Consider the following 12,057-nt stretch of genomic DNA (forward strand, 5'->3'; position numbering starts at 1 on the left):
CATGCTTATGTATGCATGCATGTGAGAGCAACTACATTTGTTATTTTTTTTATTTTATTTGTATGAGTCTGCACATACACATTTGTGCATGTACTGTATGAGTAATGTACATGTGTGTGTGTGTTTGTACGTGTGTGCATGTGTGTGAGTGTGTGTGTGTGTGTGTGTGTGTGTGTGTGCTCACACACTTACCCGCAGTGTGTGGTGCTCCTGTGTAAGCTGCGCCAGTACCAGGGCGTTGGGCACCACCGCCTCCAGAAACTGGGCCCACAGAGCCGCCAGGTGGGCACACAGTTGGGACATGTCTCTGCTTATCTGCTCGGCCACTTTCTCATGGCCACCCTGGAGCTGGCATCCACAACAGACACACCCAAGCCTGGCATTACTACCACCAACTCATTCTCTTACAGCGCCGGAACAAATACAAGTCATTTTCACATACTGGAGTTGCTTTTAAAATAAAGTGTTTTCAAAAACAGAACTCTACAACACAGTGTTTTTATTTATTTATTATTATTACATTTTTATTTATTTATTATTTTGTTGTCGTCTGATCATAGATTAGAAAGTCACAATAGTATTTAGTTAAATGACAAGAAAGCCTTCTTTTCTGGCATGTAGGTCCCTACTGTATCTTTCAGCATGTATGTCAATTCTGTTTGTTTTTTTAGACTTAAAATGCTACTTTTAGCTATATCACTCCAAGAAGGATCCCTTGGGAATTCTTTGTCTCTTTTACCATACTCCTCACTGTGTGTGGCAGACAGACATGGGTCCTTCTCCAGGCATGATTCTAACATTTGATGGTTCCATCAAACAGTTGCATTTTTATATCCCATTTCCTGACTTAGCAAGGTCAATATACTTTCCCCTCATTTGAATTGTGTATTCTCTTGTCTTTCCCATGTTGAAGAATGACTAGGGCGTTTTACTTCTGTGTGACGGTTTTTATACCTTAATGAAATATGAAATCATGAATTACAGCTTGAAAGATTGTCTTAAAGAAGTTGAATATAAATGAAAAAAGTTTAATTTTGTTTATTAGGTTTTCTTGAGGTTTCAATAATTATGGCACATTGCTTTTCCTCAGAATAAATGTGCTTCCCTTTATGGTTGGATTTGTATTGTTTTCATTCTGAAACTATGGGAAAACAAATGATGATGTTCTATACCTCTTTACACTCATCTTTACCAGGGATGCCAAAAAATGGGAGGGAGTTATAGGCTCTGTTTAAAGCGTAAACACAAAAACTGCTGCCGTTTAAGATATCTAACTGGGGAGCGAGGCAGCAAGTGTGATTCGAAACCGAATTATTCTTTTGCTGCCTTCTAAGATATCTTAGAATTACCCAAATAATGGTCGTCATCGAATCAGCTGTGAAAAGTAATCAAACAAAGATGGCGGATGACTCCGGTAATGCCTACTGAATTTGTTAAAAATTTGCTTTGTTTGACATTGTTTTATAAAGATTTGTCAATTTCTAGCGAGAAAAAAATACTGTACTATCTTACTAGTGTTAACCAAAGATTCTAGAGTGCTGCGCTTATTCTTAAAAGATGCATTCAATCCAAGGTCATGTCTAGTGAGACAGCTGTCTATTTTGGCAGGTAGGCAGCGAGTCGCTGCCTTCCGTTTCGAACAGAGCCACAGTGTCATACTGAAGTTGAATCGAAAATTAAATAATCCATTAGCATATACTGCAACAACAAGATTATGGCAAAAAGGTTCCTTCAAAAAATCCTTTGTAGGCTCCTTTATGAGTTGTGTTCTTTGTGGTGTATGGTAATTACTACAGAACACCCATAGGTTTCTAACAATAGCACTGGGTGCACTGCTTTGATGGGTAGAGTCAGTCTTTGGCAGATTAACCTCCCTTACACATTTCTTACAGTATGTTTTACAGCATTTCTAAGCTTTAAGTCACAATTCGGCAAATCCTTGTTCACTTAATTAATTCGGACGTGTCCTGACAGTGGAATTTATAACCGCTTTTATATCCTGCTAAGGTGAAGTCTGACTTGTTTTTTATATGCTCCCAGTGAAATACAGCACAGTTTGTGAGACCCTGTTAAAATGCCAGGTTAAAGTCATGTTCAAGTGCATAATTTATCATGTGATTGCAAAAGGATTTGTCTGGGATCATACGTAATCCCTTCCTCCCACTCTGAAAGGCTGTATGACGGTTACAGAGGATTTCCTGCACTTTGTCCAGGGCTGAAGCCATCACAAGCGCAGCAAGCGTCTGGGAATTGCACACGTATAAAATGCCAAATGGAAGAGTTCTTCGGAAGTGGCTTATTACCTGCAGCTCTATTGAGAGTTGATTCAGGGTCTCCTCAATGGGAAGTTCCTCTGTCAATAGAAATGCATGTCAAACTCAAGAAAAAAAAACAATGTGTTGTGGCATGACGACTTCATACAGTAGCACTCAAGGCACTCATTATAAATCAGTGCTATTCAGCATTTCAATTCAACTGTGTGCCGTTCTGATTATATTACATACCCTTTATTCTAACATTATTCATTATAATATTATATTAAATACATTATAACACTCTGAGTCTGTGAAAAAACAGAGAATTCACCAGCCAACATCACAGCATTCTCCATAAATCAGCTTAAGCAAAGATTCTGCAATCGCATTGCACAATTACACAGTCATTGTGAGACCCTAACGGCTGTACTCTTTGTCTAACGGCACCTAACCATGCCGGAGTTATGTTGCCACTACTTGCAAAGCAGCTGTAATTGCAGGGGGTGTTAGGCCCCGGTAAAATGAAACTAACCTGCTGTATGATTATGCATTTGCAGATGGTCTGCTACAGCTGTTATACGACTCGGCCTCTATTTGTGACCAACAAACAGGCATGTCACCACTCACAATCAACACCGAACCTAAAGGGTTTCTTTACACTGCTCTCCGTGTCCTGTTCTAGGCCAATAGTTACCCATCAAGGCCTCTATGACCTAGTAACCCTTTAAGGGCAGCCGTGGCCCACTGGTTAGCACTCTGGACTTGTAACCGGAGGGTTGCCGGTTCGAGCCCCGACCAGTGGGCCATGGCTGAAGTGCCCTTGAGCAAGGCACCTAACCCCTCACTGCTCCCCGAGTGCCGCTGTTGATGCAGGCAGCTCACTGCGCCGGGATTAGTGTGTGCTTCACCTCACTGTGTGTTGACTGTGTGCTGTGTGTGTTTCACTAATTCACGGATTGGGTTAAATGCAGAGACCAAATTTCCCTCACGGGATCGAAAGAGTATATATACTTATACTTAAACCAGGACAAAATGACAACAGGGGGTGCTTTCATTGGTCCTGGTAGGGGGCTTTAGTGGAACCATGTGGTTGGATAACCCAGGCGATTCAGACCAGAGTTATTGCGGTCATTGGTTACATGGACATTTGAACTCAGGTGACAGTCAGGAGACAAGCCAGCTTCTTGTGCTGTGGCAAAATGAGATTTGTAACATTGAAATGCTCTTCATTTAACTATTCTCATATGACTCTGCAATTATTTAACATGCTGTCTCTGACCGAGTCAACGTATTCCACAGATCAACGTGGCTACTTCACTTCACTTCAGCGTCCCCACTCACCGGCGTCCAGTGGAGGGAGCTCGGGGCAGGCCTTGGTGAGGGAGGCGTGGTGGGTCCGCAGGCCTCGGTGTGCCAGGAGCAGCAGGCGGCACAGTCTCCGATGCCACGTGTGAGCCTTCTGTAGGCAGTTCTCCGACGGCACGTAAAAACTCCCCTGCAGACACACACACACACCAGACAGACAGACTGACTTCAGATCAGACACAGGTGGAAGCATGTACCACACTCGTGTCAGCGTTCTGCATTCATACAAATAGGCTACTTTCATACATGCAGAAGAACAGTCAAGTACCTTGAATGTACTGTAGGTCCAGTTAGAGAGGTACATATTTTTACAAAGAAATGTAAAGAGGATTTGTAGGCTAAATAATTACTGTGGTATTCTCAGCATAATGGTATTCAAAATATACCGTTACACAGACATAATGTACTAGTGGCATTTTGGCATCAAAGGGTTTTTTTTTGGCTCTATATACCTGATAAATCCAAAAGCGGATCTAGTGCTTGAGTATGTGCACTTGCACGGTGCACATTAAAAGCTTCCATGATGTCAAACGAGTAAGTGTTTCACTGACAGCATTACATAAACTCTATTACTCTTTGGCCAACTTCTCTTTCGTATTCACAGTAGCCTTCATTAAGACGCAGGGCCCCCATGGCCTGATCCCCCCCTCAGGCCCATTAACCAAACACACTCCGCCATAAAAAGTCCATGCATCCTCTGTGCTTTACAAGTATCCCTCCAGCCTCCGCGGGACTGGACTTTGTCATTGAAGTTATGGGAGAGAGCCGTCTGTTTGGCACGCAGCTGCGAGCGTGTTATGTGTCAACCCCCCTAGCCCCAAATAATTACGGGGGGGTTGGGGGGGGGGGTTTGAGAGGGGGATCAAACGCGAGAGCTAAACACATAGACTAAACACAGCTTGTGCTGCGTCGTTAAAGAATATAGGCGGGAGGGTTAACATGGACGTGGCACTCTAATGTGGGGTTGAATGACCTCTATGGAACCCCACTGACAGGATATAGCGTCTCTAACAGGGAAACTGAGGTAAGTTCAGGATATTTGACTTGCAATTATGTTTTACGTACATACAACATATAGATTCCATTGTGCATTTCCCATGTGCAGTAGGTTGTCAGGCGATGATCCAAGGTGTGTGGTTCATGTGTAAGACTACTGTAGTACATAAGCCATAACTCATAACGGAAAAATGTGGCTAATCAATAATTGTCAGTTAGTCAGTTAGTTTAGGCAAGTTCCTACAGAGTCCAGGATAATGCTAGGTTGCATAGGGATTTATACAATGACAGATAGAAGATGACAGTTGGCTTTCACTTTCGCAGATCGCTTTTGTATATAACCAAGACGTCAGTACTAACTACAGTATTATTACACAGACATATAAGTGCATTATCAACTACTTTTACAATCTTTATTTACAAGAAAGATGTGTTTGTTGTACATCTGAGAAGTTTCGGGAACAATTTGATGTACCAATGTAAGTTTAACTTCACCACTGGTTACGCCCCTTGAAATTGAAACTGCACTGAGAGGGTGCTGACCAATTCTCAGTTGAGAATTGGTTTAGGTGTCAGCCAGGCTAACCTTGACCGAGACAGGTATTTAAATGGTGTCTACAAGTGTAGATGATTGAACTGATGAAATCTTCCAAACCCACAATCTGTCTGTGGCAGATCACAAGATATTTGTACTATTATCTATTAAAAACATGGAAAACATTACTGTTCAAGGACTGCAGCTCTCTAGAGAAAACAATTACCGTAGCCTTCACTTCACATTGTCACCAGTAGATGGCTCCCTCACCATAACATTTCGGCTGCTAGACAGTGGCAGACACACTTTAGCCATGACTGTATCACACACTTCAGCTCAAATCAAATCAAACATGCCTTCGCTCTGTCACAGAGCTTTGGATAAACAAAAGCCAAACATAGCACTGACCAGAACACTTCCTGACTGAGGCTGACCCAAGAGTTGTGAAGTGTTAAGGATTTACAAGTTGAACCTCTCCTCACACCTACGGTAGACATTTCCTCTCTGTGTGAACACAAGTTTCCGCATGCGATCATCACTGTGCACGCACGTGTGTGTGTGTGTGTGTGTGTGTGTGTGTGTGTGTGTGTGTGTGTGTGTGTGTGTGTGCACAAGCATTTGTGAATGACTGTGTGTGTGAAAGAGAGAGACAGGGTGAGAGAGTGCGTACTGTAATTTGCTCACACACTGTCAAGGCCTTTATCATCATACCTCAGCAGCACACTCTGTAATTGCTGCTGCGCTGGCCGGCCGAGCACGCGGAGGAAACAGCTGGATGGGCACTTTCATATCTCCCTTTATAGCTGCCTGTACTGCCCTCTCTCTCTCTCTCTCTCTCTCTCTCTCTCTCTCTCTCTCTCTCTCTCTCTCTCTCTCTCTCTCTCTCTCTCTCTCTCTCTCTCTCTCTCTCTCTCTCTCTCTCTCTCCCCATGCCGAGCCAACAAAGCAGAGGATGCGCATGTTTGAGGTGACCTTGTCATTATCCGTGTGAAAAAAAAACTAGCCTGTCTTTACCAGAAATATGAGCAAATAAGCATCGTGAAACTCAAAACAGTGACATCTGTCACATCGCATTTCCTTCGTGGCGACATGTTGTCGCCTCTTTTTTTTGCCGTCGTTGGGGTTAAACAAATATCACCACGCTTGAGACCGAGCACCTGTAAAACCGGGGTAGGACGGAACGCTCACGTAGCTACGGTGACAGCGGCCGTATGTCACTGTGGATGGGCAGCTGCAGTGCACCATGGGAAACGGCTGCCTGGTGATGCCATCTGTTATCGCTGGCGGTGCGGAGGCGTGACCGCATTCCCGCACCGTGTGGCATGAAGATCTCCTATACTCCTATTCTTCCTCCTTTGGTCTCGGTCGGTCTCTCTCTCTCTCTCTCTCTCTCTCTCACACGCACAACACACACACACACACACACACACACACACACACACACACACACACACACACAGACATACACTGTCTCTGTAATTCATCATGCTTATCTGTCTGTGCTGGAGATGTGTTCTCTTTCTCATAGTCGGTGTTGGTCGTTGGTATCTATTCTTCATCGTCAGTCTGCTCATGCGGTTTCTTTTGTCTCTTTCTAGACACACCTGCCTTTATCAACAGCAACACACATTCGTTCTGCCTTCACCTTTTTGCTTCACCACATTTCCTGTCCCTAAGCCTTGTGTTGTTGTCATTGAAGAGAATGTACAGGTTATCTGCATTCTCTCTATTCCTGCTCTCAGAAGTGATTTGTCATTTTATGTGTGGCACAAAATTGCATTTTAGCATTTTTCCAATTTGGGTAGGAAGAGAACTGCATTACCAGAGCCCTTCACACACACACACACACACACACACACCGGGGAAATCTCTAAAGAAAGGGTCGAGAAAAAGAGGAGTCAACATTTCTCCTCCATTTATTCCCCACAACTCTGCACTGCACGGCACGCAACCCCAAACCAGCTGATGAGCGCCCTTCTTCTGGCACAGTAAGCAGGTTCTGCAATCAACTAATAAAAAACAACAACTTTTCTTCTTTCATAGAAGACAAGCACGCAGCACAATAAAGGAGTAAAAGTGCTGAAGGAGAAGGGTGCCCTGCCGCTTGGCAAACGCGTTTCGAAAAAAAAAAAAAAAAAACGAATCGCTGCCGACCGGGGGGAAGACTGCCAGCGACGTATTTCAACCCTGAAGGTACGTGGCGGTAAAAGGCAGAACTCATTAACGTGATCAAACGCTGCTCCTCCACCCCCTACCCACCAACCTCCACCCCCTCAACCAACCCCCACCCCTGGAGCTCTTGTTAAAGACCCGGACGCAGGGGATGCATGTAAAAATGGGATTGTGTGAGTGTGTGTGTGTGTGTGTGTGTGTGTGTGTGTGTGTGTGTGTGTGTGTGTGTGTGTGTGAAAACAAGTCTCATTAAGCTTTACAGCTCCCTCTGTGACCAGGGCGAAGAGGGGAGAGAGACATGTGGGAGTGAAAGTCATACTCTCATCCACACACAGCAGAACATGTGCACTGCTACCACACACCGCACGACCCACACACACCACTACTACTGTGCACAACCTGCCCTGATCAGGGGCAACCACTGCGGTAATCACAGAATGAGAGAGAGAGAGAGAGAGAGAGTGGAAAAAATAATTGTCTCTCTATCATTTAACAATGCTAACGATAAGCGACACTTACGGGAAACACAGCCCCAGATCAGACTCGTGGGAGAAAAAAATGCAGTTAAGAGCCGATGTTGAAGAAAGAATGTCTCCACACATTGTCAGACTAAAACGTGTAGCTTGTGCAGCTCGTGTAGCGCTCGGAATTGGTCTCCGTGTAATCGAACGTGGCTTCCCTTTTGTGGAGCACCTCCAGGGCCCGTGATCGCGTGGAGATACTCTCTGCACTGACACTCCCCATTCCACAACTCGCGTTTCAAACCCGGCAACGAGCACGGGGAGAGAAATGGCTTCTGTGGTTTGAGTCTGAATTCAGGGAGGTTCATTTGGTGGTAACAAGACGAGGTGGTCGTTGAGGGGAAGCGAGACAGCTCTATTCACACTCTGCTGTGCTCTCTCTCTCTCTCACTCTCTCTATCTCTCTCAAAAGATGAGTTCAAAATACGAAAATTAATTTATTTTCTTTTTCATTATTGCTTCCACTCTACTCCTCTGCTCTTTTCCTCACAGGGAACATAGCTGGGGAAATTGAAATTGGGATATGTATTTTATGAGCGCAGCTTGCGGCAGCACAAACCCTTCACAGGATGCCAAGCATGACAGCAAGTTCTAACAACCAAATTTTCAACTGCACTGGATGTCAGATCAATACTTTTGACTGCTTTGTCTTTGAAAAAGAATTTATCTCCCGGTTCAAAGAATTTATCAAATCAGATTCCTGACTCTTTTCTTTCGTTCTATATAAGTATAAGTATAAGTATATATACTCTTTTGATCCCGTGAGGGAAATTTGGTCTCTGCATTTATCCCAATCCGTGAATTAGTGAAACACACACAGCACACAGTGCTCAGGGCACGGCGCTCGGGGAGCAGTGGGGTGTTAGGTGCCTTACTCAAGGGCATTTCAGCCGTGCCTACTGGTCGGGATTCGAACCGGCAACCCTCCAGCTACAGGTCCGAAGTGCTAACCAGTAGGCCACAGCTGCCAAAAGACTGTCTAGACTGCTTTCATAAAGTCCTGCCCCCAAGTCTGTGGGTGGCTGCCTTATGCTTTTATCAGTCGATATTAAGAAAAGGATGTGTGAAGAAAGCATGCAAAGTCTCTCTCTCTCTTTCTTTCTGTCTCTCTCTCTCTCTCCTTCTCACACACACACACACACGTCTCAGTCAGTTGTGTCCAGCTCACCTCTGTGAGGACTGGCTTGCAGTATCCAGCCCCAAACATCAGGTTCTCCATGGACATAGTGGAAGCGTCGCTGCTGTTCTCTGGAGAGCCCTTCCCCATCCAGGCCCCTCTTCCTGAGCGCGCAAAACTACACACACACACACACACACACACACACACACAGGAATTATAATCTTGCAATTAACTTTAAGTCACATCCCATATCCCATATATATGATCATACTGTAAGTCTTACTGTAAGGGTTTTTGCAGATCAAAAAAGTAGAAACTAGACTGCAATTCTTTGTCATAGTTGGCAGAGACATAAAACAAACTACTGTTACAAGCGGTAGTGAAGCGAAATGCAGCATTCCATCATCTGATATCAATGTGACCTCGTGGTCACCCGTCCGTCCCCCTACCTGATGAGTGGCTGGTGGAGTGCGACCAGAGAGGCGTGGACGGTGACGGAGATGACGGACAGGTGGAAGTAGTCGAACATGACGGGCACGTGGTGGTGGAGGCCGCGGCAGGGCTGGAGGTGCAGACCCAGCGTCCTGGTGCTGATCAGGGGTACCGCCGCAATGTCCCCCAGCCTGGACAGAGACACACCAGAGAAAGTACATTACATTACATTACATTACATTACATTATATAACAATACATCACATTACATTACAATACATTACATTACATTATGCTATGGTACTTTATGTTACGTTATGATTGAGAGATCCTGTTATCCAAAGCCACACATTCAGGTACAGAGTCAGAGAGACACAGAGAGGAAGTCAGAGAGAGGGAGGAATGCGGGGAGAGACAGAAGTTCAGAGAGTGAGGGGTGAACACTGTCTGGTTGAGACTAAAAAGTCATCTGAGGATTCGACTTTTAATAGAACAACCCTATTAAAAACAAACAGCCATACAAACCAAAAGAAATTGAATTCAGCTTGGATTGTTGAATGTGTTGAATGTTGAATGCTGAATTTCTATTTCTATTTACTTCTCTAAGATAGCAAGAATGTTGTGATTGCAGCACAGCTGCTTCAGCAGGGGCTGAATAGAAACAGAAATGAGCAAAGAGGATTCCAAGGCACAGACTCCCTGGCCATTCACTTTATTATGGAAGCAATCCGCAAGGTGGTTCAGGGTCAGAGAAAAACAGAGCCACTGTGGGTTCACTGAGCCAGTTCATTTCACTCAGAGCAGGCTGCCAATCCTTTTATTGAATATATGTGGAGGTCCGTAGGGGTTAAGATAAAGTTACAGTAAAAATAGCCACCTGCTAGGAAGAGTTTCTTTTAAAAAAAAATGTTTTGAAGTTTTAAACTGACCAAAGGTCTCTTTGTCGTGACAGCAGGACTATGATGAATTACACAGCAGATTCATGACAGCAGCTCAGCAGATAGCAGTGTGATCAGTGCCGCTCACTGCACACACCGATCTTTGCTTCATGCACAAGTCTATTTTCTATTTCATTACATTTTCTCTGCAGAAAGGGGTTAAAGGAATTAGGAACCACAAAGGCTGTGATCAGGTGCTAAGACCAATCTTTTACCGATAGAACTGAGCTATAACATCTAAAATTTAAATCTATCTGACTGTTACGCAGATGCTCCTATAGTTAATATTGCGTTGCCTATTTGCGCTGTGGCGCGTGGGTTGTCTTGTCTTGTCTCTGTCTCCCTCTCTAGGTCATCCCGAGTGTGGGCCGATTGCGGGGCGGGGCAGGGCCTATATAAGACGGCCGCGTCCTAGAAGGAGGTCTCTTTTCGCTCCTCGCTCTCGCCTCTCTCAGAGCGGAAACTGCTGGCAGCGTCGCACTGCGTCGTCCTCTGGCCTCGCCATTTTCCCTTTGTTTGAAACCTACGTTCGTTAAGTTAGCACTCACGTATACAGGCTATTTGTAAAGCACTTTTACTTTATTTGTAGTTATCTGAGCGGGTGGTGTTTGGTGGCGGGTTATTGCACGTTATTAGAAACAGGCCCAGGGAGTGAAGCAGACTCGAGAAGACTCACCAACCCTTGTTGTCTTTTGTTTACAGTCGGGAGTCAGCTTGGTTTTCTTTTGAGTCAGTCAGTCACAGGGTTTGTTTTCTGTTTTGTTACTTTTTAGCGTTAACGCACCACCTTGTTCTGTTGTTTTTCGTTGCGTTTTATTCATCTTTGTCAAACAACGCACTGTTAACAACTATTATTTCTGGCTATTTGTTCAATTAAATGTCCTTAAAACGTCACTTCTCTCTGGCCTTTGTTATGTTATGTTGAACCATCTCATCAATTGTATGGTCTCGTAACACTGACCAAGGATTGCAGGAAATCCAAAATTCCCAATCTGAGCTGTGTGTGTGTGTGTGTGTGTGTGTGTGTGTGTGTGTGTGTGTGTGTGTGTGTGTGTGTGTGTGTGTGTGTGTGTGTGTGTGTGTGTGTGTGTGCTGTGCTGTGCTGTGCTGGTCTCTGCTGTGCTGTGCTGTGCTGGGCTCTGCTCTGCTCTGTTGTGCTGGGCTCTGCTCTGCTGTGCTGTGCTGTGCTGTGCTGTGCTGTGCTGTGTTGTGCTGTGCTGTGCTGGGCTCTGCTCTGCTCTGCTGTGCTGTGCTGGGCTCTGCTCTGCTGTGTGAGGCGTGTGTGAGGCGAGGGTGAGGAAGGGTGGGGAGTGCAAAAGGAAATGGTCGGGCTAATGACCAAGCCTGCTGCCACTGTGTCCTCCTCGGTCCATTCATCACAGCCCCTAGTGCTCCCACTAACACCGTGCCCCCCCCCCCCCCTTCACCCCTCAACACACATTTATCTTGGAGCAAGCAACCTTCTCACCTGACAACACACACAGCAAAACCCACAAGGACCGACCAGCTTGTTCATCCAGAAATACAACAAGCTTAACGAATCTACTTCAACCACCTCTTTTATCACAGTTTTTGCATAGGAACGGTGACCTGCATATCCAACATTACCCAACAAAACATAACAAAACCTCAGACCAACAAACATAATCACCCAATGCAATCTAGTATGTGTAATACAAATGCATAAGCTTACTGTTGCTCAGTGTCAGTAAAGTGCAGGTCG

The 12,057-nt window shown here is 44.9% G+C and overlaps 1 protein-coding gene across 6 annotated transcripts in view; it reads right to left on the minus strand.

The window, feature by feature from the left end:
* Positions 1 to 12,057, minus strand: part of fam135b (family with sequence similarity 135 member B) — a 51,252-nt gene that overhangs the window by 15,883 nt on the left and 23,312 nt on the right. For all 6 annotated transcript variants that reach the window (XM_042076065.1, XM_042076061.1, XM_042076064.1 and 3 more), the window contains 6 exons: positions 12,028 to 12,057; positions 9,414 to 9,587; positions 9,013 to 9,139; positions 3,597 to 3,750; positions 2,304 to 2,353; positions 193 to 348 (listed from right to left, as the gene is read on the minus strand). The exon at positions 12,028 to 12,057 is cut by the window's right edge and continues 41 nt beyond it. In XM_042076065.1, coding sequence (XP_041931999.1) covers positions 193 to 348; positions 2,304 to 2,353; positions 3,597 to 3,750; positions 9,013 to 9,139; positions 9,414 to 9,587; positions 12,028 to 12,057 — 691 coding nt within the window. The remainder of the gene's footprint in view (positions 1 to 192; positions 349 to 2,303; positions 2,354 to 3,596; positions 3,751 to 9,012; positions 9,140 to 9,413; positions 9,588 to 12,027) is intronic.

Source organism: Alosa sapidissima, chromosome 21 (assembly GCF_018492685.1).
Source record: "Alosa sapidissima isolate fAloSap1 chromosome 21, fAloSap1.pri, whole genome shotgun sequence".
Classification (NCBI taxonomy): Eukaryota; Metazoa; Chordata; class Actinopteri; order Clupeiformes; family Clupeidae; genus Alosa; species Alosa sapidissima.